We start from the raw sequence: 26,695 nt of genomic DNA, 5'->3' as shown, positions 1-26,695 counted from the left end.
CTAAAATTCATCCTAACTTTTTAGCATTATTGTGCCTGTTTCCAACAGGTTATGCTGACAGGGTTGGTGCCAATGGCATTCTCGGAACCCATCGGCTGTATTCGGCGTCTGACTTCCGGCAGACGGCGATACAGCCTCTGGGGGCAGACCCCCAATTTTTTGGCATTCCGGTTTGATTTGGGCAGAGGAGGCGAATTTCCGTTTCCGACTTCCGTTCATATATAAGTAAATATGCTGAACCATTGCGATGGATTCAGAGTTTGCAGTGATGCCAATTATGTTCCGCCTCGTTAGTTCAATGCACGGAGCGTTTAACCTGGCAACAACTGCAGCCAGCTCAAACGTGATTGGTCAATATCACGCAGACTACAAACAGCCTACAACTGGAACCAGGGCTCTTCCGCTCTTCTTCCGGAGGCAAGATCTCCGGGGTTTGTCTACAGACTACATTCACTGAATGTAGAGTCTGTATATAGAGACTAGTACCAATGGTTGCCTAAGATGAGTGCTTCCCAGCTGGTCCAACCGGTCTGAATGGACCGCAAGTGACTCGCAATCATGTCACAGAGCTTTTATTTTGAAGTGTTTTCTGCTGTAGAGTGAGGGACTAATGGACAGCTATTTGAGAGAGACGGCAAACTAGCTCATCAACATGGCCAAACACAAGTATGATGCTGAAGAGATTAAACCATGTGGACCTCGAACTAGTCACTAAGGAGAAATCTGGATCCCATGACTGGACCAGCTGGGAACCACTGCCTTAGATTGTAAAGTTTCACAAGATACCCCGACTTTTGCGTAAGCTTAAAAAAATGAGCATGGCAAAACCTCTTAAAGACAGTAATGTCTGCCTCCAATTATTTGGGGAGCCAGTGGGAGGGCAAGTAATTGTACCAGGGGGTGCATGGCCCTCCTATGGGGCGCCACTGCTCAACCGCACACCAGTCACTGTTGATTTTTAGTCATAAATTATGGATATACAGGATAATGTGTGCTTTTTTCTGAATAAAAAACTTCTGGAATATCAGTTGTGCAACAATGAGTGCTGCACATTAACACAGATATCTGAACGATTTTTCCTCTGTCCAGTTTTATAACTCTTATCAAGGCATGATGATTGCTTCATCTCTTTACATCTCTTTTTTTCCTTGTTTACCTCTCCTCTGTGCCGATCAACCCTGTTTTATCTATCCAGGGCCCATGCATGCAATTTAATATTTGCATAACTGTCACCTTGAAGAGAACATATTCTCCACTCTCTCAAACCTTCCCTCTCTTGACTTGCCAAGGTGGGCTGGGTCTAATCTGCCATGCAAATCCAGTGCTTTTTTCTCCTCTCTCTGCCCTGGGAGCAGAGAACAGCTGTTTCCTGGAGGCAGTCGATGCTTTGAAATAAATGGCTTTTTTAGACTGTAGGAATGGTTACGGCTGTTCCAGGACCCACGCTCCAGGAACTATGCTGCGACCAGCCCACTCATTTCTATGATGAATGGCAAATACAGGAAGTGAGATCTATGGAAGTGACCACATGCTTTGCCTCCAGTGTGAGGGGTCATCGGTATCGCTCTGTGGCATGACGTCATAACGCAACTTGTTTGGCCAATCACATGAAAAGTGTCACTTGATGATCTCTTTCTAAATTAGTTGTGCAGGCCCGTGGGAGTGCAGGGTGCTGGACAGCTCAGCACTGAAAGTTGGTTAGTGTATCAAGGTTCGTGATAATCTTACATCACTGACAGCAATCAGGCACACTTATTTTAACTGTCACACACACACACACACACACACACACACACACACACACACACACACACACTCACTCAGAGAGAGATGCGTGCGTATAGAGCCAGGAGGCAAGACGGGGTTTGAACATTTTTTTAACATATGACAACGTGGGAGGAGTTCCCTCCCTCCCTCAGTCACTCAGTCAGTTTTTACAAGCTGTTGCATGCAGCTCCCTCCACAACGCGTGGGTGAAAGCAGAAGGAAGATGAGAGGAGAAGGAAGGTGGGAACTGCAGCTGCCTAACCGGGAATGAAGGCGCAAGAATGCCCTGTGAGACGGTGTGGAGGCTCCGCCACATTTACGCACACAAGAAGAAGTGATTTACTGTGAGGACATCGGAAGAGGAAGAATCGGATCTTGGTGTTAAGAGGCTTTATATTGGCTGAGAAAGAAAAAGTTTGCCTCAGAAGTTGCCTTCATCAAGCAGCAGAGATGAGATTGAACTTTTCTACAAGTTGGATAGTCCGAGGCTGGATAACATGCGTCCTCGTCACCTTTTACGCACAGGTAAAAACACACTTCTGGTACTGAAAAGGTTTTAATTTCTGTGATGACAGAATTAGGGAGTGCATCTAATAGTTAAAAGACTTGGTAAGTACTTTAATGTAAACTCTGTCTCCTGTGCACCATTTTTAAGGGCTGCCATGTCAAATAAGCGTATAACAACAGTGGTGTTTTTATTTTTCCTGACTAGATACACAAGGAGGTATGTAACAGTTAACCAGAATATGTGTCATCACTTTAGATGATTCCTGTGAACTAGTCAGAGGGAGAAGGAGGGGGGCGAGAGTTGAATTTTTACGCCCGGACACTGACTGGAAACAGTTGTGTTTGGGTCGAGTCCACCTCCCCTGTTCTGACCGCAAAAACGCCGCTGGCAACTGGATCCTCTGCTCCCTTTACCAAGCATTCTCTCCGGGTCCAGAGGGAACCGGTGCTGGCCAAATGGCTCATCAGGAACCTCATTAGGTCTGCCAGAGGAGAGGTTTCCAAAGTGAGGAGCAGAGTCCAACAGGGGTCATGCAGAGAACCAGAAGGGTAGCCACCACCACTAAGAATACTCTAGGGTTTGACAGTGTGTTTATATTATGTTTCACTGTCACCATCTTCATATGCAGTTAATGCAAACCATCAGTTTTTGTTGCCTACTGACTTTCTCAGTATCTTGACATTATAAGAGCTGTAATGTCTCAGCTGATCCTCTGCCACAGTTTTATTTGAGGAAAAAAGTGAATGGCCCATGACAAGTTGTCCATGTTGTTGTTTAGTCCAAGGATTTAACTCCGTCCAGGTGGAGGAGTTTATGAGATGTGGTTGTAGTGGTGGGACTGCTGGGCACCAGTGATCTCTCACTGCCTGTTTGCCTGTGTTACCGTAAGCCAGCATGGTTATGACTTTGACTGGAACAGACGCTTGTTCTTGCCTGCTTCACCAAAATATGTTGCAAGAGATAATGCTCAGGGAGGGCACCACCACCACCACCACCACCGCGTCTTGTCCATGCTGAGTTCCACAATGTAATGATGAAAGATGGTGTCAAATGCAATTTGATGAAGTAGTGGCAACAAGAGTTGCAATGCCTGGAAGTCGAGTCAGCGTGTGGAGAGGAAGGAAATATTTCTCATTTACGTTTGAAGGTGACACTGCAAACCTTTGGCTTTGGTTTGTTCTCGCCATGGTCTTGCCATTACTGACTCACAGTATCCCCAAAAGAAATCCCCTTCATTTCTTGGTTTTCAACCGCTTCATCCAATCCATTCCAAATTAATTTCAAACTGTCTGTGTGACATTGAGCAACACAAGATTACTTCAAGATGTGGAGGGCTTTAAAGTCAGTACATCATGAATAAGCTGAGCTTTGGTAGATTAATTTGTCTGTCTGGCGGCATGGCTCCTGTACTTTTTAATAGCCGGCTCCTGTAACCATCCCTGCATTCATTCAGCCGACCATCTTTCTGTCATTCAGTCATCCATCAGCACCCCTCTCACTGCCTCTCCTGACTCCCTACATCTGATATTCAACCAACAGTCCTTCTTAATTTTAATCATTTTCTTTATTGCATGCTTTTTTCATCCATACATCCATACATCCATACATCCATACATCCATCCAGTAACCAGTGTTATGTCTACCTCAGGTTGAGCAATACCTGCACATTGCCTCAGGCCTGCAGATCCAAACATGATTTAACTACACAGACAACAGAGACATTCAATTGATAAATAAAGCGTACAGTCTTGTGTAACAATAGAGCTTTGTTTGAAGGTAGTAGGAGGAATTAAAATTGTTTAAGGACCTTTTAGTACGTCTCTAACACACCCCGATTAAGATCCGTCGAGTTCAGTCCAAAACAGTTAGCAAAGATTATGGCTGTCAAGGGACTTGTTTTCCAACTTTTTGCAGTTATCTGTTCTTCTGCGGTTGTTGAGTTCCTTGAGGGTTTCACTGCTCTTCTTTTGTTTTAAGCCACTCTTTCCTGCTGCAGTTCTAAAAGTGTCATTTCATGTGCACCAGATGATTTTCCCCCTTTAAAAGCCCTCAGTGCCTGTCACTTGACGCCCAGTTTTATTGACTGGGTAGCAAGAAAATCACAAAATGTTTTTTAAGATAAGACAAAGCAAACTGTGTTGGATTATTCCTTGAGCAATAATCCACTAAGTCTTTTAGGTGCTCATATGGTTCAGGTTTTGAGGGGCTTGTTTTGCAGGAGGATTCAAGAATCCTGATTTCAGCAGGTGGCACTTCAAAGGTTTGTTTTTATGACTTATAAAGAATTAATCACAGGCACACACATTGTACAAAGATTCAATTGTGCATTATGCTTTTACAACACCTTATTGTGGATAAGGTGATACTGGATAAAGTCACGCCGTGCTTCTCTTGGCTTGGTGCCAATGGCTGCAGTGGCCGTTATGCAAATTCTCTGGTGCTCTGACAGCAAATGGAATGCACTCTGCATCACACTGTTTGATAACACAACTGGTAAAAAATTATTTAAAAGATAAACACAGGATGAAAGAGACTATAAAAAGGGTAGTAAAAAGAGTATCACCGGGGCAACAGGACACTGAATGCACTTTTTTGTCTTTTTTTGTGAAATTAGCTGAAACTGTCTGAGATAGTCTGTGAAATAAAATTATGACCCTCCTCCCCTCCTACAGCTTCTAATGGCATTTGCTAGAAAGACACCACAGTCAGCAAGAACCAGTCAGAGCCAAGGAGTCTCTAACCAGTCAGTCATGTCAGTCACTCCATGAATTGTGGTCAGACTGTCAAACTAGTCAGCGCTGATCAAAAAGTATCAAGATTCTGTTGCTGCATTGCCTATTTCTCACCTCAGATGTTTTCAGAAACATATTTTAGTGTACTGTTTAGCTGTAGAATGTTGGTCGGGCTGGTGGGCGGAGCTTGGTACTCAATTTAACTGTATGCTACACTGCGGCTGGGCCACAAACTATCTCATTTTACAGCTAAACAGTGCACTAAAACATATTTCTGAAAACATTTAAGGCCAGAAATATGCAATGCAGTCACAGAATCTTGATTCATATTTGATCAGCGCTGCCTAGTTCAACAGTTGACACGCCGTGATTGATATGATTGACAGCTGCATTCAAGGCCGTACACATGCCGTGTCTTTAACCACCTGGAACATACAAGGTCAGGCTTTGGGTGCTACTTTTGTGCCTTTTTTGTGCCAGCTCTCAAGAGTGCGGCGGCAGGTTGCGTCTGAGGTTGCTAAGCAACTTTAAAAAGTACCTTATCAGAGCCTATTTACCTGAAATCCTTAGTGCAGAGCTGATCTTTTTTTTTTAGAAAAGTTACCAACTGTACCTTTAATGTCCCCCACTCCATTCATCCACATGACTATTTCTCCTTTTCGCTCACCCATCTCTTTCTTTTCTCACACACACTCAAACATAAGCGTATATTTGAATCCATTAGAGCAGATAAAGTTAGCTCTGAGGTTGGACATTCTATCTTGACCGTCATGATAGCCTATAATCATATAGGGTGGATAAGCTCTTTTCCTCTTACATATATACTTAGTGAGTCAAAGCTACTGCCATGCATAACTGAGACCCAATGTTTAGATGTGGCGGTAGCAAAAATACAATTCCCAGCATACTTTTGGCTTCCTGTGCACCCTGGCCCAGCTGTACAGATTGACCACCACTGGCTTTTGTCTCTCCACATCGCTATCTACCTATCCATCTACACAAACATGAACCTCTTGCTAGCATGGGAACCTTCCCCACTCCTGTCACATCAGTCTGCTGCAGCACATGGTCCTCATTAGCGCTGCGGTCCGAGCTATAGGCGCTGTGCATCATTATCCCCCTGGTTAGAGTCTAAAACAAAGACTGGCTGATGTGCGAGAAGCTTGGTGGAGGTAATTAAAAGCGTGCCAGCTTCATGTTGTGCTGTTGTAGCCTGAGGACGGACAGACATGCACTGAGACTAAACAGAGTTTAACGTGGAGGTGTGAGAAAGAGAGGGGAAGAAATAACAAGGGAGAGGGTGTGGAAGACGAGTTATATCACATTATTTTTGATCCAAACTGATGTTACTGTGTAAGATTTCAACATGAAACTATGAAAGTTATTTTAGAAAGGCTGACATTTGAGTTACAGACAGATGCAGCGTGAGAAAGAAAAGTTAATATGATGACAGAGACTCATGAATGTCGCCTATGGGGTGAGCAGGAGGATGGGCTTGTCAGATTTCACTAAACTGGACGACTGCAGCACCAGCAGTTTTTTAACTGTACAAATTACAGTGTGAATGATTGAACCGGTGTATAATTTCATGGGAAAAGAAGCCTTCAGAAGGGCTGAATGAGAAAAAGAAGGAGGCTGGTCCGAGGTCAGAGTGCAGTCAGGCCTATAGGTTGTATTTTTCTACATTTATATATAGACGCTGTGGCTTTGGCGTAGTTTCTGTCATAACAGCCAGATTCTCTAATTCAGCAATGTGGCACAACCTCCAGCCACCCTCAAGTTGGCTGGAGGTTGTGTACGGTGGGTGAGAGCGTGCACAGCTTACCTTTGTGTTCCCACTTATTGTTTAAAACATGCACAGATGTTTCACTGTTTACTTACACGCTGCTTGGAACAAGAGTTCTAGTGCTTCATGCTAAAGCTATGACTTACAGGGTTGAATGAGAGAAAAAGACTTAGGATTATAGCAAGTTAGAGTGGAAGACTTAAAGGAATGAACTCACCTCAAGATTTTTTCTTATCCTCAACATTACTTAAAGGTCCAGTGTGTCGGATTTAGGGAGATATATTGGCAGAAATGGAATATAATATAATAAGTATGTTTTTTTTGGTGTATAATCACCGGAAAATAAGAATTATTGTGTTTTCGTTACCTTAGAATGAGCTTTTTATATCTACAGCAGGTCCTCGTTCATAGAGATTGCCATGTTTCTACAGTAGCCCTGAACAGACAAGTCAAACACTGGCTCTAGACAGGGCTATCTGCATTTTGCATTGGCCACTATAGTTAGCAACCCCTCTGCGACGAGCACCATTGCAAAAACAGATTTTATTACGTGAAACTGCTTTATTTAGAGTTTTACCAGTTTAAATCACGTGGTTCATTGATTTTGGAGAGGAAGAGACCTCTTCATATAATTTGGCCCCTGCTAAAAACCTCCTGAAGTTCTGGATCTTAAGTTATCAGAGAATAAAGTGAGAATACATCAGCCTGTCTCCAACATACTGAACAGCAGCAGAGAAACACTGGTTTGTAGTGTGAAATGGCTTTATTCAGTGTTTTCCCTGGTTTGTGTACGCACAAAACGAGGCCCGAAAGAGGCGTATGCCACTTCCCAACGCAAAAGTTGCGATCTATAAAAATAGTCTTGACCCATGCTTACGAACGTTTTGGATACGGGAAATTGGTGATGCAGACAGTGAGGTGGAGGCGTGATTGTAGATGTTGTCAAATACTTTTTGGCGCATTTGGCTTTTGTTCATGTGTACCTTTTTAGTATGGATCTTACGCACTGTTTGTTTCTGAGAGGAAGAGACTTCTGTGGATGATTTCGCTCCTGGTTAAAACCTCCTAAACAAAGAACACTGAAAGATTCCAAGGTTCAGCTGGTTGCAACTTGCAGTCCTCACCACTAGATGCCACTAAATCCCCCCAAATCGTACTCACTGTTCCTTTAAAACATGCACAGATGTTTCACTGTCAGCTTGGCACTCCCTGCTAATGCTATAGCTTACAGTTTGGAATCATAGAAAAAGGATTGGAAGTAGCGAGTCAGAATAGAAGACTTTCAGGAATGAACTCACCCTTAAAATGTTTTATTATCACCATTTACTTAAATGGCGATTCAGTCAGTCCTGCCAAGAACATGGTAATTTTGTTTTAAGAGCTCACTACTGGTGATCAGGAGAATATCTGCAGCCAAGTGTTTATTAATTCCCAGCCAACTGGAGGTGATTGCATTTAGTTCCAGTTGGTTCTCCTTATGCAACTGGTTGCCATTGGTTTGCTGGTTTGGAGGGCGTGCAGTGCTGTGGTCAGGTGCTTCTGAGAGTGTGGAAAGAATTCCTGGGCATGTCTTGGAAACGTTTTAACCATCGTCTTCCTCTCATTACTCACCGCCATCTCAAAATATAAAGTGTGGATGTGGAAGATGGACTGAAGCAGCAGGAGGATTGCCATAGGAGAGCGTGGCATGGAAAATCAGATATTATTTGGTGACCTGTCGAAAGACTGATAGTTCTCAAGTTTTTTATTGACATAGTTTATAAAATAACGGAGAAGTAAATTTGTGTCTTTATATTTTTTAGAGTGTGATCTCCAAATCTCTCCAGTGTGATGAGACACATTATTTAAAGGGCTCCAGATGCTGCAAGAAGTGTAAACCAGGTAATGCAAACACACACACACACACAGACACACACACACACTGAACAACAAAGTAGAACACAAGAAAATACTGCTAAGTGAGCACTTTACATATCTCAATGTATTCTCAATGGAAGCACTGCAGCATAAAAATAAAAATAGATTTCCGATGGATCCTGAATCAAAAGAGGAAGGATGTTTAAAAACAGAACATTTTGGCTCATAATAGCTTGGACATGCACGTGTGTTCTCACAACCACACACACACACACATTTAGTTTTTGTCGACATTTGATCCACTTCAAGTGCCCACTTATTTTAAAAAGGAAAAGGGCTCTAATTTTGTCAATTTCCTTCGTCTTTTCTCTCCTTCCATTAGGTTTTTAGTGGTTACTGTGATTATGTACGGGTTGTTAACTCCATCTGTCTTTCTTCCTCCCACTGTGTCTTTCTCTCTTTCTCTTTCTCTTTTTTTGTTTTGGTTAGGCTTCCGTGTTTTTGACGACTGCACTGATTCCCACAAGACTAAATGTGTCAAATGTAGCCGTGGTGAATACCAGCCTGGGTGGACTGACAAGTCACGCTGTCTTCAGCAGAAGTTCTGTGACCCAGGTCAGTACCTGCAGCTTGAACAAGGACTTTGAAATCCTATAAAAAACATTTTGAAGGTTTGGCAGCTTATGCTTAACAATACAATAATTTTACAATACAGATGTTGAAATTCCAAATTTTTGTGTCCAAATATTTTGTAGACCCGTTTACTTGCACTGGAGAACAAATCCAACACCTTTAAATATCCTCCTGCGACCCTGTGTCCTCACATGAGGACATCACATTTTGGGTTTACTTGACCTTATACTAAATTCTGCTTAACTTAGACCTGTTGTCCTCATTCGTGGACACTTTTTATTCCATCTAGTGGTAGTAAGAGCACATTACACTAATCCATGTACAAACACAATGGCAGCCATCTCTGCCAAGTCAGTCTGCAGCCGATCCCGACGCAAAAGTGGACAAGGTCCAAAACCTGATCACATTTTATGGTTGAGACTTGTTTATTTATGATAAATAATGTTTGTAGTTTGATACAGCAACACATTTGACCAATTTTAGCAACAGATAAGACGTTGTTAATTAGGAAGTACTCGTTTGAAGAGATCGGGACTTAATTGTCATCTCATCTGAGGACATTGGGACTTAAATGTCGCTGCCTATGTTTAGTTTTTTATACTTATAAATAGGTAGGAAAAATTAAAAATGCAAACTAAACCAAAGTTCAGGCCTCAGGAGGATAATAAGGTATCCTTTACAACAACCAGAAGGTTAAGGCAACGATTCTTAACAGTCTCCATAAAAGTTAAGATGAAGAGTTTAATAAAGTATTTTTTGTGGTTTGTTGTGTTCATTTTGGGATTCTCTGTGTGTAATTTTGATGTACGCCAGAAAAGTGTCTCCTGGGCTGAAAATGTAGATTGCACCAAAATTTGTGTCATTATCAGAATCATCTCTAATTCTTTGTAACAAAGCCAACTCCAAACTCTGCACAAGCAGCAACACAGAGACAGATCAGCTTGTTCATTCCTTTCGAGGATTTGGACCTACCATTGCACTAAAATAAGTTTCCTCTTTGACTGCCAGGTAAGGGTTTTATGGACAGGCCTGAAAACTATGAAGCAGAGGAGCCGTGTCGCTGCCATCCTGGCTACCAATGCTCCCTCATCAACTGCGAGTACTGTGAGAGGATACCCAACTGCAGTGCTGGGTATGGACTCGAGGAGGACCTTGGTAAGACACCCTGACACAAAACACACCTCAAACAATCACAGCAAAGTGTCACTTGAATATAAACTATAATGTTTGTCATTAATTCCAGAGTCTATTAATGGAAGGAAGACATGTGTCGCATGTAAGAAAGGCTTCTTCTCTGCTGACAACACTGCTGAACAATGCAAGCAATGGACAAGGTAAGTGTTCCTAAACACACATAAACACACTCACACACACACACAGTTTGTAGCCTGCAATCTTTGGATGTTGTGAAGGGAAAATGCAGTTGGGTAGTTGTCGTCCGCCTCACCACCAGCCAGCTGTAAGTGAGTAATACTCACACCACTTCCTCTGGAACCCTGGACCAGACACCAGCTTCCACTGTCGGACAGATCCATAATTAATGACAATTGAGAGAACGGAAGAGAGAATTAAGTTTTTCTCTCCATCTGTTCTCTCTTTCTGTCCTTCGTCATTGCAGATCCAACCGTACAAGCTGGCAGGTTGGCTTGAAAATGTAGAGGGAAAGAGAAAAACATATGGCATGACCAGTTTTACCATTATTCCTCTTCACTCTGTGGTTTTGTGATTTCATCCTCTCTTCTAGTTGTAAAGCTGAGGGCAGGAGTGAGACACAGCCAGGCAGCGCTCAGGCTGATGCAGTGTGTGGACCACAAGTGTCTGGTAAGACGTGGACACATTTATTGTCACCATGCAGAGTTAATTTAATGCAGAAGTCAAAATAAAAATACAGTTTCCTCGGGCAAATATAATTTCTGCTACCTAGAAGTGAAAATGTCACAGTAAATGTAGAAAAAAAATATGAAAGGTGTTGGATTTATCGTATTTTTGACAGATATCTATGACTTTCTGTATCTTCAGCAAATGTTTATGTCTGACAGCAGATTAAGAGTTGAAAAGCGAGCTCTGAACTCCTCTTTCTTGCAGGTGCAGCACCCTCCTGGGTTATAGTTTCAGTGCTGTCAGTCATCACTGTTCTGTGTCTACTCATCCTGCTCCTGTTCTGCTACAAGGACAAACTCAAATTGCTCTCCGGTAGGTTACAGTCTACATTAATCTTGAAGTTCTCCTCAAGCTATGATGTTTCATTATTGTTCCTTACATGACTTTATGATTCCAAGGTGTCATACATTGTGGACATTGATTTAAAACAGACTGCATTGATGTAGTTAGGTGGTGCATGCTGGACAAGGCTGTCTGATCACATGACGAATACATTGTGGCATGAAAAATAAAAATCTTTCTGTAGATTTTACTTGCTATATAAACTGGATCCACCAGCCTCTTTGCAGAACATCTTCACCATTTATATTTAGGACAATTAGGATTTCTGCTCCTGCATTTTATTCAGTATTAAGGTGCAATATGTTGTTTCTTTGTCTAGTAAATCTGCGATCCTGTGTCCAGAATCTGAAGAGGACGAGGATACAACAGGTAAAGCAATGAAAATGCACCAAAACCAAAGTTATGTAGAGCGCCCTATTTAAACTGCTCTGACCTGCCTACTGTTGCTGCTTCCTCTGCAAGCCGCTTTGCATCCCGCCTCCATCCCAGCTCCTCCTTTTCATGCTGTGTCTGACTTATCAGTGTCATCTCTGTTTGTCATTGATGCTACTCTCTTCTGTTCCTGGGGGGGTCTTGGTGCTGCTCTCCCTGCCTTAGGCTTTCCATGTAGGCGCATGGAGGGGCAGGGAGGTTTGCTCTCTCCGCCTTTGGCTTTCCATGTAGGTGCATGGAAGGGCAGGGAGGTTTGCTCTCTCCACCTTAGGCTTTCCTTGTAGGCACATGGAAAGGCGGAGAGGCCCCAGAACAGATCCTTACCGCCAAATTTAAAACTGCAAATGGAAATAAAGTTTTCTTTGACTAAAGTGTTCCTGACTGAAATAACAGTTATTTACAATCAGAGGCGGAGAAGGTGCCTTCTTGGGCTCCAGTCTCAAATGTTATTTTAAATGCACAGAATCTTTTAGGTTTTTAAAATCCTTTAAACTTTGTGTCATTCTGATAATACTATATACCTATAGCCTAGTGTATTGAAGACCACATTAACGTCCTTGATTTGCAACCCAGATTATTATAGCACGGGTTTAAACGAAGCAGATTTGTCAGCTAAACATCATTCTGTGAACTGTACTCCAGCATAGTGAAACAAAAAATGGTTTCAAGAAAAGTAATGCTGCTTTATTCTCACCTTACCTCCGTTATGTATCTTAGAAAATAGTAGGGATGGCAGAGGAGATACGTGCACACCAATGCAACCGGGCTAGACAGCCTCATTAAGGTTCACAGGCTGAGATCACTACAAAAAAAAGTCAATTTATTTAGACCATCTGTGTTCAAGGTGCAAAAAATCATAAAAAGTGAATAAAAACAGCAGCAAACGTTTCAGTCCCTGACTATCATCAGTGCTACTGACATGAGTGCTCCACAGAACAGATATAGACACAGACAGATTACTACCATGTGTGGTGAATCAGTCAGCTGGTACTACTAATGAGATGACATCAACTCTGAGAGGCTGCCTGACTATCGAATCACAAAGACCTGTCCTATAAGTATTGTACTATACACAGCATCCTTAAACACCAATGTATGATAGCAGAACATATACAGATGCACAAAGAACACAACTATACTATACATGCTGCTACATGCAGGTGTCTATAAAAAGCGGGACAAATTAAATGTTTCATTCAGGCTCAAAGACCCATCTACATTAGACAATTTTTGCTTTGTTCTGTCTTCCTCAACATTTTCTGTGTGCGATGGTTTACACAGTTAGATACAAAATACGATGTAGGCTCTACAGGATGTTTTTTTTCATGTTTTTCCCAAATGATGTACAGATTTTTACGCATTCTAAAAATAGCGCATATAGCCGCCACAAATGGGAAAAAACCTCCCTGGGAGAGCATGCCTCTGGACTCTCCTACGTTTGTGCTGAGCTCTAATTGTTTACAACGTCTGGCTCCCTCCCTGTTTACAATGCTCCTTTCTTTTTCTGTCGTTCCAGGAGACGCTGGCCCCTCTTTACCACAGTGCAGCGGGAGGAGGCCCTGGAGGCCCCAAATGTACACCATGTGAAACAACCAAACTCATTTGCCAAGCACCCCACAGCCCTGCTGATGAGCTCCCATGCACCTTCCCCACCTCTGGTCCTGATGTCAAGGTGTCACTACCCTTCACGGGGGAAATGACAGAGAAAGAAGGGACGAAGGGGAAGACGGTGATGGAGGACCAGAGCAAAGGGTCTGGAGAACCTCAGGAGGTGTCAGAGGAAGACGAAGTTGTGAGTGCATCGCCCCTTTTGGCAGGCTCCTGCGTGTGTGTCATTCCCGTCCGCGAGCCATTGGAAGTAGGGGAGAATGAGGACTGTAGCCAGGCTGTTAGCCCCGGGACTCCAGGGACCTGCTCATGTGGAGGGCTGGATGGAGATGAGAGTGGCAAAGAGGAGAAAAGTGAGAGTGTAAGGGCAGACAGTGGTGGAGAAAAGGGTGATGGAAATCAAGAAAAGATGGTTTTATCCAAGTGCGAGACGGGTGTTGCATCTCTTGTCTCCCTCTCTCCTCCACTCCTCCACACCTCCTCTGTAATCCCTCCATCCAGTCCACTCACTGAACTCTGCCTGCCGTTGTCTCAGGTGAGCCCAGAGTTCAAATCTCACTTGACTGACAGGTCGCTGGTAAAACAGGAGGAATTATACAGACTGGCAAGCACAGACTCCACCTCAACAGAGAACAGTACGACCTCTGCAGTGACCTCGGTCAGTCCCTTGATGACTTCCTCATCTGTTGGAGATCTCTACCTGGACAAGCCCCCTGAAGCCTCGAGCCTGGAGCAAGGCCAGGGACTTTCCTGGGGGGATAGCAGGAGAAACAAGCTCTCTTCTGGGGAGTCGGAACTGGAGTGCTCACCTGAGAGTCTCCATAGTCAGCTGGCTGAACCAACTCTTACCTCAGGTAGGTGAAAGAAAAAGATACCTGATTGCCTCGAAGACACGTAGCCCTGCATTGCACCAAAAATGCAACTAAGGCAGTCAGTTTTTGTTAGAAGAAAACAAAAAAAAACAGATGAATGAATGACTGAATAATAGGAATGACAAAAATAAAAACACAATGAGATAATGATTTAAAATGATAATAAGGAGGTCAAAATGATGAGGTGCTAAATAAGAATAATGACTTTATCTCAATAAAAGTCATTAAAAGTCAGGATTTTTAGATATAAATCTTGCTCCCTCATAATTTTGACCTTCTTTTATATTCTTAGTAACTCATATTTTTAGTTTAGTACACAAAATTAGGAGTACTTACTGTCTTACTCAGGGTTTTCCCTGGGTGTTTTTGAGACCAAGGTGGCAAAGGCCTGTGGCGGGGGGCATCTTGACAGCTGTACTTTTAGATACGATCCCCCCTCTATTAAATATGAAAGGAGGCCCCCACATGCTTGAGCTTTACACTGCTGACTTGTATAATCAGAACAGACATGTCCTGTGATTTTCAGCCTTCTATGATTATATTTACCCTGTACAGCAGGCACATCCTGACAGCTGAGAATATTACTGTCAGGTATTGTCCCCCCTCTATTAAATATGAAAGGAGGCTGAAAATCACAGGACATGTCTGTTCTGATGATACAAGTCAGCGGTGTTTCTCTTCTATAATACACATTCTACATCTCAGAGGTGACGTCTTTCCACATACAGGCTTCCTTCGCCTTTCAAACGGGGCAGAGCTCCGTAGGAAACAGTGGGAGAGACACAGCCTGAGGGGGAACCGGGATCTGACACAACACCGGAAGGAGAAGCAGGTCCATGGGGCTGTGCACCAGATGAAAAAACAAATGCGTTGCACCAAATGCGTGCTGCTGCGGCGTCGCTTTGGGTTGTGAGCGTGCGTCTACATTGAAAGCAATGGGTTTGTGCGCGCAAAAGACGCTACATCTGAACGCCCCCCATGCACACACTTATTTTTGCTTAATCTTGACTTGGAAAGTTGATTTTGTAATTCTGATTTAGTATCTCATTATTTTTTACCATTTATGTTTTTCTTTTTCTTTTTTCAATCAAATGATGTTTTTTTTGTTTTTTTGGGGGGTTTTTTTGTATAGCGGAAATTGGCTTCCATACATCTATGTGTGAATTCCCAGCTAATTCATACTGGGGTGTCACACGATGACCCATGTGACTGGACGGTTCTCCTTAGTTGAAGGTCCGCACAGTTTAATTTCTTAAGCATCATAGTTGCGTTTCGCCATGTCGTTGAGTGAGTTTGCTCTCTCTGTGAAGTAGCTGTCCGTTAGTCAGTCACTCTACAGCAGGAAACAGCACTTCAGAATAAAAGCTCTGTGAGGGAAATTCACTGTATTCCAAAATAAAGTGTGTTTTTCACAAACCTGACAGGTTAGCGAGTCAGTTGCGGTCCACTCCATTGGACCTGCGACCCACCAGTTGGAAACCACTGGCCTAGAAGTAATACAGGAAGAAAAGTATTGCGTGAGAACACAAAAAGAAACTAGCCATGAACCTTGGAGCGGCTCTGCAGTATCGCCATTAGTGTTTTTATTTTATTATTACCAAACTTTTCAACCAGTCTTTTTTCATGGCAGCAATGGGCCTCCATACATCTGTGTGCAGATTCCCAGAAGGTCAGGCTGTTTTAGAGTCTCTAGGGGCAACACAAAAATGCTATGGCGCTGGATATTTTCTGGATATTTTTGCTCCGACCACTCAACAGTGTCAGTGAAACCTGAATGCACAGTGGTTGTGTGCTTTGAGGATAATGGCTCATTACAAAGACTGTGGGACCACAGTTGTGTTTGCCAGGTGGACTCTGTGTTCTCTGTTTGTGTAGGCAGTCACCACTGTATTGCCACAGGGTCATACCCATACATGAGTTGATATACTACACAGCAGCGTTCTGTTCCCGCAGAATAGGTGGAACTAGCGACCAAGAACAACACAATGAAATTCATGTCGGTTTAAATGGAAAGTTTTACTGTCACATGGTTGAACTCGTATTGTTCTCACAGAGACCTTTACTCACTGCCAAAGAGAAAAATCTCCGGGAAACGTATTTATGTTTTGTGCCTTGAACACCAAGTGGTTATGGTTAGTTATAAAAGCAGTATTATCAGAACAGTCTGATCGGGATAGTGGTTAGCTCAAACTGGGGTATTATTAGGTGAACAATCTCAACACAACCTACAACAGAGGATTGGTTTCAGCTAAAGAATAAGAAATGTGCGACCGCTTCCAAGAAATATGTTTTATTAAAGCCAGTAGTGATAGTTGGACCCCGAATTTCGGGGGGACCACACAGGCAGCAGGAATTAGATATGTGAGTGTTCGATGAGCGGGTGAACCACTAGAACCACACTTTAACATACAGTGTTGTGTGTGTGTCAGTGTGAACTGTGCCATCTACAAAGCTCCTGTTTACCCAGAGTTCCATAGGGTTGCGCAAAGTGACCACAGCTTTAATTGAAGCAAGATGTGCGCAGCTTGAGTAATACTTTTATAACCCTGCCCACCCAACAAAACACACACTCGCACACACACACACACATATACACACAAACTGAAAGAGTTTTTTGACTCTCACTGATGACTGGCTTCTTTAATTAAGCTGTGGCTGGCCTGAAATGAACACCATTTCCCATCATGCAGTAATAACAGGTGATTAAATGGACTTCCCGCATGTGCCTTTAAAAAGTCAAGCCAGGGTCATGCATGCACACCTGAAATGTTTCTATTTATTTCTATTTGTTTGCACACGGAAGCCGTGCAGTACACAACATTTCTTATCTGCAGCTCCACTGAAACAGATCTGGGGCCTAAATGAGGTTGTTCAAGGACACCTCAACAGTAGTAATGACCCATATTTATTTTACTGGTAGAGAAATGAAGCTGGCAGCTGTCCAGGTAAAATGAGCAAGATTTTGGGGAGAGCTGTGTACATTTGTGGTTTTCTTTGAGATCGAACAGGAGAGAGGTTTCTACAAGAGTTCAACTTAAGACTTTCATTTAAAAAAAAAAATAAGTCAGTCAGCTCTATTGCTGCAATTGTTGGGCATCCAGAAAAATCAGCTTGGTATTAAGAAAGGATAAACACAAGAACCGAAGCAGATTCCATGGAGCTTTGTTTTCAGAGCTGCGGTGAAATGACATATTTTCGAGCTAGACCTCTCAGACTGGTATTCCGGGAAAGGCTCTCTCTATGGGGAACACAGAGACACACTTTCTGTGAGTGTGTGATTGTGTTTGTCCGCCGCCGTTGCAACTTTACAGGGCTGTGTGTGCTTTGCAGTGTGTGTGTGTGTGTGTGTGAGTGTGTGTGTGTGTGTGTGTGCGTGCGTGGGGGTGTAGATGTGTCTGCTAGGGCCTGTTTGCTTACATTTACTGCGATTATGTGTGTGTGTGTGCGTGCACATGTGTGCACAGACGAGGCATGAGCCGTGAGTCACGGAGGGTCTGCTTGTTCTGTCGGCTGGAAACTCAGACAGGAGGCTGGATAAAATAGGAACCAGAGGCTTAATGTGGTGGAAGATGGCTTACAAAACAAAAACAGACTGTTTATTTCCTAATTCACCTGGTTGGCTGGAATCTGTACATGAACGGCGCATGGATCAGCAGATTAATGCAAGTTGGTACAAATGATCTCGCAGCAGGTTTAGATTTATAAAACAATGTCGAGATAAATCATTGAAAGTTCATTGCCGGAGAAACATGCGACAGAACCAGAGGCAAATAAAGGTTAGCAAGAGTTGAACAGCACTTTTTTTTTTTTGTTGTTGCATTTATTCAGCCGTGTCTGTAAAACCCTAAACCCTTGACAAATGACTTGTTTTCAGAGGTCTTGAGTTTCTCACGCGAAAAAGTGCTGGACACTCTGAAACAAATAAGGCAGAAAGGTTATGATATGGCGGTCTATGTAGCTGCGGCCTCCCTGTGGTCGTCCTGCATGGTCATTACACCCACTGTCCATTTGTCATCCGAGGTTAGCCAAGATGTAGTCCCTTCCTCACTGACATCATGATTAGGGGAGGCTCTATCTGCCTGTGTGTCGGGGGGGAATTTGAAGGCAGTGTCTTACACAACCGTACCATATATATACATACAGTGTTGCTACACATTTCCCAATAGCGCTTGTGGATTTCTTCACCAGTTAGAGTGGGAGGTCATGAAGCTTTTGTCACACTAGCTCACTTGTGGCCAAAAGTGTAGGTATTTTACGTTTTAAAAAATGATGGAAAAAATATATGTATCAGCCAAATGCTAGGCGTAAATAAATCCCATTTCTTTTACTACTCACGTGTCCACTGAGTACGCGGGGCCCTTATGAGAGGAGGGCCCATAAAGATACCAGAATAGCCCATTTTACACTGCCAGATTCTCCGTGAATGTTGGGCCGTTTTGCTGGCAAGCTGCGAGTGTTTAGACACACAAAGCCGGATTGGTGAGTTGATCCGAGGTGCCCAATTTTCCGCCTCGTAGGGTAGTCACATTGGCGGAACCCTTTTAGTTTAAACAGAGCGAGGCGGCCTTCCGCAACGGGAGGGGCTGTTGATGACTTGTGGGAGGAGCTGTTGATGACGCCACACGTGCGAGCCACTGGCGATGAATAAACAGGAAACAGCTGATAGCAGGAATTAGCGAGCAGCTAGTAGCAAGAGGGAAACGCAAACCTGACAGACACTGTAAAGATGAGCAACTGGGGGGACAAGGAATTGCGCGCCCTCCTTGCCCTCGCAAACAAAGAGGCCATTAACCGTCAGATGACGGGGACGATGAAGAACGGGCCAATTTACGAGAGAATTGCAGAAGGACTGACCAGCCGTGGCTTCCCTCCCTCGTCACACGCTGAGCTACACGTTTTGTTACTTACTCACGCCCCCCATTGCCCCGAAAAAGGCGCATTCTGCATGAACAAAAGTAGGTAGGCGGCATTTTGCTGTACTCCCCGATTTTGTTTTTATACTGCCGATGCTGAAAAAAGACTGATTGGGCTTTCCTGCAAATTTGCACAATTCCTGTTTAAAAAGGGCTAATGATTGGCTGTGGATGCAGGGAGGAGTTTTGTGCTACGCCCCTGCTTGTGCCTCCATCTTTCTGTGTCTTCTACTTCTCACAATCTCTTCTTTTCCTCCCTCCCACATTCTTCCATCCAGGTCAGGTGTCTGGGAACAACAACACCACCTTCATCTCCAGCGGTCAGGTGATGAACTTCAGCGGGGACGTCATCGTCGTCTACGTCAGCCAGACGTCACTCGGCAGCGACGGCGCGGGCCAGGACGATGCCTTCGGGAGCCCCGTCCAGGAAGAGGCCAATGAAACGGCCCCGTTTTTCCAGAGCAGCCTGAGGTCGCAAGGGGACTGCATTTCGCAAAGCACCTTGCAAGACGAGACACTGCCGGTGCAAGAAGTGATGGAGGAGCGGCCGCCTGGGAAGTGAAAAGTGACCGGCGGCTGTTTGTTTGTCAGGACAGTGATCATCTCTGTAGCCAGCAGACATTGCAAAAATGACTTCTGATCATTTCTGTTGGTTACTTTATTTTATATATCAAAGCTCCCACTAACATTATAAAAATAAGTTAATTACAAAACACCATTTGTCTGCCATACCAGCTTTCTGTACAAGAACAAGGACAGGGAGGCTTTTAGAGAGCAACTCTTAGGGGTGTGAAGCTATCGATCAATCCCTACATCATTTGCTTGGAATGTAAACTTCTATAACTTGTCTATTTTCACACATTAGTCACTGAATCTTGCTTCAGGCATCTCCGAAGTGCCCTTTTTCATTTTCCATTGGAAGGCTGCATGCTCTTTCAAACGGAAACTCCCTCCAGTCCAGACAATGATGGGGAATTTTGTAGGGAATTGGATGTGGAACTGCAGTTCAGACTGGAAGAACGTCATGTCTTTATTGTTGAATGGAAATTTCAGCTGGGTCTTGCTACAGGAGAGTTAGTACATTTTTTCATGCCATTCAAAAGCCCAGGTTAAAATCCGGAGACTCCTCCTGTTTTTAACTGTTCTAAATTTGACATTTGGATGATTTCAAGAGTTTCCTTGCATAACAAAATATCCACCATGTGGAAATGATTGTGTTTGCTCTCACAAAATCATGCCATGAAAGTAAATATTTGAACGGCAGAAAATTCAATCGACAAGCTACATTAAGATCTGGGATTTCACTGAGTGAATTTTTGTCTTTCTGTTTTTTTGTTTTGTTTTGGTTTGCAGGGTTTAACAAAAGCTAATTTACAGTAAAGAGACACATCCAGTTTTGGTACGACGCTTGTTTATCCCATATGTAGACTTTTTTTATTCTCTTCTCATTGCACCAGAAGTGCAGTTTGTGTGTAAGAAAAAAATGCTATGCATTTGATAAGCTATTTTATTAATGGTTTGTTTTGTTTCATTATGTTTAAATGTACAAGCCTTAATGAAGAAAAGTAAAAATGTCAGCCTGTTTATATTTTAATTAATTTCACAAAGTAGATTGTTTATGTAATATTTCAGAGGATGCATATGTGATCAATGTTTGTATATATTTCAAAAGAAGCATTTGTGGAACAAGAATGAATACTCTCTTTGTCCTGTCATTTGATGTGAGCTGAATGTGTTAAGTGGAGCCATTAACAGCAGGCACAACACACACTGTAGGCGTCGCAATCGCACCATATGTCTCGCAATAATTATGTACATATCAATCCAACCTATTGCAATGAATAACTGAAAGAATATTTTGATTGAAATTAAATATGTTTTGCATCTAATCCTCCCAGGGATGGCTGCTATCCTACATTCTGTGGTTTCCCTCTGTCAACTTTCCTATTCTGGGATCGACAAATTACAATGAGCGAGCCATTTATCTCCTCAAGATGATCTATAATCTTCATGAAGCAACGCTAATTACACATGTGGCGAGGCCTTCTCTGTCTTTGTCCCCGTGTTGACAGACAGACAGACAGGCAGCCTTTCATCAGGCCCGTGGATGGCGAGCAGCTGTGAGGAAAAACGCATCGAGCAGTCAGACCAGCTAGCGTCACAGAGAGACCACATGAGAGGAGCTGGCAGCACTCTTTTAGGCCTGGTTTGGGTCAGCAGGAGTATGTTTATATATGTGTGTGTGCGTGTGTGTAAGTGCGCATCTTGTCTCGGCTTATTTTATGGTTGTTTGGGAAAACAGGAAGTTATGACTAGCTTTCACATGGTTTACATGAGACCTGGCTGCCCGGACAACACAGAACCTGACTGTAGATCTAAATGATTTCAGCTTTTTTTTTTCAGCCTTCCATGTGTGAGAAAACAGTCCCTCATTTGACTGGAGATATGTCCACAACCTACTGCATGCTGCTACAGTCTGACCCCTGGTGGCAGCTGTGTGGTAGGACAACAGAAGGACAAGTAATCTCAAAGAAATATGAAGATTCTGATTTTAAAAAGTAGTGCATGGCTCGGTTTGTCACATTTTTATAAGCAGGTCCTACATTGACTAGATCTCGTCTGTAGTCTCATTAACACATGAATACAACCATTTTTTCCCTTCCTCCTTTGCTTTTGATCGAGCTGCTTTAACGACTGAACTTCCCCAGTGTGGGATTAGCGAAGATGATCTTATTTTCACCACCACCACACACACTTTTTAAACGCTAATGAAATAAAAGAAGTAGAGGATCCCGAAGAAGCAGAGGGGAAACCCACTTTTGAGTAATGCTTCAGGTTTAGCACTGACACTGCAGCACTTTCAAGGATCAACTGACTGTCATGTTCACCCCAATCAGCAATTAGGATAACAGCCTCACCTAAAGCCAGGTGATAACTCCAACCTTCCTGCGGAAAGCACCAGAAAATCCACAGTGATGAAATGCTGAAATTACAGTCGGCTCACCTGTGGATCCAGGTTTTTAGTTTCACCTGCAGTGAGGATTAGTTCTGTTTCCGCAATGTTAATTTTTTTTCAGCAGATGCAGTTTCTTGTTACTTCACAGGTTTTGCACGCAGGACATATGAGGAGCTCACAAATACGGTGCTTAAAAGGTTCAACTGAAGTGTTTAAAGTAATTCCACTTAGCAACACGTGGACCAGCAGACATAACCATACAATGCGTAGCATGGGCGGATTATGAGCTAAGGGGGTCCTGGGTACAGATATGCAAGAGGCCCCCACCACCTCTCCTGCACAGGAGCAAGACTCACAGACTTAAGCCCCTTTTACACTGCCAGATTTTCCGCGAATGTTGGGCCATTTCTTTTACACTGCCAGATTTTCCGCGAATGTTGGGCCATTTTGCTGGCAAGCTGCGAGCGTTTAGACGCACAGAGCCGGATTGGCGAGTTGATCCGAGGTGCCCAATTTTCCGCCTCGTAGGGTAGACATATTGGTGGAACCCTTTTAGTTTAAACAGACCGAGGCGGCCTTCCACAACAGGAGGGGCTGTTGATGACGCCGCACGTGCGAGCCACTGGCGGTGGATAAACAGGAAACAGCTGATAGCAGGAATTAGCGAGCAGCTAGTAGCAAGAGGGAAACGCGAACCTGACAGACACTGTAAAGATGAGCAACTGGGGAGACAAGGAATTGCGCGTCCTCCTTGTCCTCGCAAACGAAGAGGCCATTAACCGTCAGATGACGGGGACGGTGAAGAACGGGCCGACTTATGAGAGAATCGCTGAAGGACTGACCAGCTGCGGCTTCCCTCCCACGTCACTGTTTACGTCACACGCTGAGCTACACGTTTTGTTACTTGCTTACGCCCCCCATTGCCCCGAAAAACTCACTTCTTCTCACTTCAACCCCATCACATATTGATATTTGGTCATGGACCTTCCATGTCCTGATGCGACATGAAAGGTACCCTGGGTGTGTTGGTTGTTGACGTTCTCGGACACCGTGTCAAGTTCTGCCTGTTACATGCATTGTCTTCTTTCAAAATACACTTCTGTTTTAACAGGAAATTTACCATTTACATACAGTCTCTTTCAAAATAAACACACTACGTCAGTACAACACAGCGAAATGACATTGTTTTTCCTTCAACAACAAACACACGTGATTGGGTTTAGGCAACAAAAGCATGTAGGTGTTGGACCTATCCACCATCCATCCCACCCGACCTACTCAGACTTTCTCCGCCTTAACTTTCATTCTTCTCCCACCACGTTTCTCCCTGATGCCACCGAGCACTGTTAAACTATGACACAACCAGCTGCGTCTCATGCTGTTAAAGGACAACTCTTTCGTCAGTGTCTGACGCAGCAAGTCGTTCCCTCAGGGCCAGGTTTCAACGACTTCGGAGTGAGACCGTCTTGGTCTTTTTGGCTCATTTTGTGCCTCTTTGTTCTGTCCATTTTTGGAGTTATTTTGTGTCTCTTTGCAGTTTCTTTGCATCTCTTTGTGGTAATTTTGAGTCTCTTTTGGTCGGTAATTTCAGTGACATTTTGCAAATGAAGGCCAGCGGGGCCCCTGACACTTCAGGCCCTGAGCCTGTCTGATATGGTAATTTATATAAGAATGCGCACAAGACAGATCTGTGATGTTGTTATGCGTAATGGAGGATTTTTTTTCTGTGTGGCACAGTAAAGAATGAGAGGTGGAGAAAAAGTTGTGCTGAGTCAAAGTTCAGTTTAGGAATTGCAAGCGTAAAACTGTAACTAAATACACAAATACTTCTCTGTCATTTGGGCTTATTGAAGTAAAGCAGTACGTCTCATGTGATTATTGACTAGGAACTCTTCGAAATCAGGATAAATTGATTAGTTACGTTAACCAACTTTTAACAGAGGGGGATTTGTACGTACTTCTTATTTGCATTTGCACTGAATGATTAAAAAGGGAAAATAAGCCCGTCACTTTTTTCCTCTCTCTCACTTCTCTGTCGTGCTCTCTTTCACATCTCTGGACCTCAGTCTTGAGACAACAGTTGGAATAAGGAGCCACTCAAACTACTAGAGGGATATTACAGTTTATATCAGCAACAGCAAAGATGCAAGCAGTCAGGTAAGAGACTTTTCATGCAGGTTAAATAGAAAAAAAGAATATGTATTGACAAATTACTTTAATCTTTCCTGATTTCAGTACATGATGGGTGGAGATTGTTGCTTCAGGTCATTTCAGGCAGACTCTGAAATGTCAAGTGAAGCTGCCGAGTGAGCTTGAAGCCTGTGACTTTTAACTTCATTTTTATCCGGCACTGTTTTGCCTTAGGTGGTAAACCTCACCCACCTTGTAATTTAGCTGCTGTAAGTTTAAACAAACATGTCACATAAACAATGAGTTATTCCCTTCACTTGTCTTACAAAGTGTTTTTCATTCTGTGGACTGTAAAAACTGGATTTCCACATCATGTTTGGTGCCTTAATATCTCTCTAATCATTTCTACCTTCATGCTCATCCATCAGGTCTCTGTTTGTCCCCAAGTGGTCTTCAGATGTACGTCTAGAAGGGAAGACAGCGATAATAACCGGAGCCAACGTTGGGATAGGCAAAGAGACAGCAAAAGACTTGGCCGGCAGAGGCAAGCAAACAGAACCGCACATTTAAAGACAGACAAATGGGTACCACGATGACTTACAGGCTCTTTGTATTATTCTGTCTTGCTGTGTGACTCAAAGTGCCTGTGTGGAAAATGTTTAAAGCCTTACAAGCTCAGCCAACAATAACAAATATAATGAGGTGGCTCAAGTATTAAAATGCCACATTAAATGATAATACTCACAAGCACATGAACCAATACTGGTTTGGATAAAATACAACTGAAAACATATGAGACCAGAGCAGAGGACTGGAGCTAATGCCTGCCATACTGTATCTGTTGATATATAAACACTGAGACAAAGATGGATGTTTAAAAGTAAGGTCAACACCACCTTAACATGCTCAAATTTCAACATGAACGCACACGCAGGCACACAGTCACCATTAAGAGGTATTAATCTCCGTAGGTGCACGGGTGATTTTGGCATGCAGAGACATGGCGAAAGGAGAGCAGGCTGCTCGTGACATCATGAGGGAGGTGAAGGGAGCCAAGGTAGTCGCCAGGCAACTGGATCTGACTGACACCAAATCGATCTGCCAGTTTGCTGAGAATATCTACAACAGTGGGTGGCACGTGCACACACACACACACACACACACACACACACACAGATGCCAGAATACATTGTATATTGTCATGAAGAGTGTAATGCAAGGAAACATTTATTTTGTTTTCCAGCTGAGAAGGCTCTTCACTACCTGATCAACAATGCAGGCGTGGCTATGTGTCCTTACGGCACAACAGTGGATGGATTTGAGATGCAGTTTGGGGTCAATCATTTGGGTATGATATTCAAATACAACAGTTTCAGGGAGATTGTCCTTGTGTTTGGTTAATTCTAGGGGCTTGTCATTGATTAAAATAAATCTACTGAATGTTTTATGGGCTGCACTGCTTATCATTGTAGCAGTAAAGTATTAGCCTGCAGAACAAATTATCAACAAGCTCATTCTGGTGTCTTTGTTCCCATCACTGAGTGGACAACCAGTGAATATCTTTAACTGTTTCTTCCCAGTTATTTTTATTTTGCTCCCTCTGTGTCTTTTCTCTCTTGCTCCAACTTCTCGGCTCACTGTCTCTCCACCTTCACCCACTTTCTCCCTCTTCAGGTCATTTCTTCCTGACCTTTCTGTTACTGGACTTGCTGAAGCACTCGGCCCCATCCCGGGTCATCAACTTGTCCTCGATCGCTCACAACATGGGCAAGATCCAGTTTGATGACCTGAGCGGCGAGAAAGACTACCACCCTATCAAGGCCTACGCACAGAGCAAGCTGGCCAACGTCCTGTTTACAAGAGAGCTGGCTAAAAGGACTGAGGGTAGGGCGTGTGTGTGTGTGTGTGTGTGTGTGTGTGTGTGTGTGTGTGTGTGTGTGTGTGTGTGTGTGTGCGACATTTTGCACCATGTACATTTGTCTTAGCATTTCTTTCTGTGTCTGTTTCGCTGTGCATAAAAAATGGATCTGCGTCTGTTGCCGGTGTGAGAGTCTCATGCCTCAACCACAACCGCTCTGGGCGAGAAACAGAGCAAGGAGAAACTTGCTTGTAAAAAACACACATAATTGCTCAACTGATCACACCTTGTTTGTCAGTCTTACTATTACTCATTTCTGCAGAGATGATTATGAATGAAGGATCACTTTTATAAATGTATTATGATAAATGATGCCTGGATTTATATGTATATATATATGTATATATATATATATATTAA

At 43.3% G+C, this 26,695-nt stretch overlaps 2 protein-coding genes across 2 annotated transcripts in view; both read left to right on the top strand.

Moving 5' to 3' along the window:
• The first annotated feature begins 1,657 nt into the window (after positions 1-1,657).
• tnfrsf11a (tumor necrosis factor receptor superfamily, member 11a, NFKB activator) lies at positions 1,658-21,220 on the top strand. The gene is made up of 10 exons (XM_050057343.1): positions 1,658-2,292; positions 8,596-8,674; positions 9,140-9,265; positions 10,292-10,438; positions 10,527-10,617; positions 11,028-11,104; positions 11,369-11,476; positions 11,826-11,875; positions 13,455-14,400; positions 19,610-21,220. The coding sequence occupies exons 1-10, from the start codon at positions 2,218-2,220 to the stop codon at positions 19,891-19,893; spliced, it is 1,983 nt and encodes a 660-aa protein (XP_049913300.1). The 5' UTR covers positions 1,658-2,217; the 3' UTR covers positions 19,894-21,220.
• Positions 21,221-24,326: 3,106 nt separating this feature from the next.
• The window catches only part of si:dkey-73n8.3 (uncharacterized protein LOC100150965 homolog), a 3,635-nt gene continuing 1,266 nt past the window's right edge, over positions 24,327-26,695 (top strand). Inside the window, exons 1-5 of the mRNA XM_050057259.1 lie at positions 24,327-24,444; positions 24,846-24,961; positions 25,389-25,544; positions 25,661-25,765; positions 26,092-26,301. Of these exons, the coding sequence (XP_049913216.1) occupies positions 24,431-24,444; positions 24,846-24,961; positions 25,389-25,544; positions 25,661-25,765; positions 26,092-26,301 (601 nt within the window). The 5' untranslated portion in view covers positions 24,327-24,430. The remainder of the gene's footprint in view (positions 24,445-24,845; positions 24,962-25,388; positions 25,545-25,660; positions 25,766-26,091; positions 26,302-26,695) is intronic.

Source organism: Epinephelus moara, chromosome 11, assembly GCF_006386435.1.
Source record: "Epinephelus moara isolate mb chromosome 11, YSFRI_EMoa_1.0, whole genome shotgun sequence".
In the NCBI taxonomy this organism is placed as follows: Eukaryota; Metazoa; Chordata; class Actinopteri; order Perciformes; family Serranidae; genus Epinephelus; species Epinephelus moara.
Note: the sequence above shows the minus strand (reverse complement) of the source record. Positions and strands in the feature narration are given on the sequence as shown.

Coding starts and splice junctions, on each gene's coding strand:
- tnfrsf11a (XM_050057343.1), top strand. CDS start 2,218: ATGAGATTGAACTTTTCTACAAGTTGGATAGTCCGAGGCTGGATAACA. Junction 11,105..11,368: donor GTGTGGACCACAAGTGTCTG/GTAAGACGTGGA, acceptor TCTTTCTTGCAG/GTGCAGCACCCTCCTGGGTT. Junction 14,401..19,609: donor TGAACCAACTCTTACCTCAG/GTAGGTGAAAGA, acceptor TCTTCCATCCAG/GTCAGGTGTCTGGGAACAAC.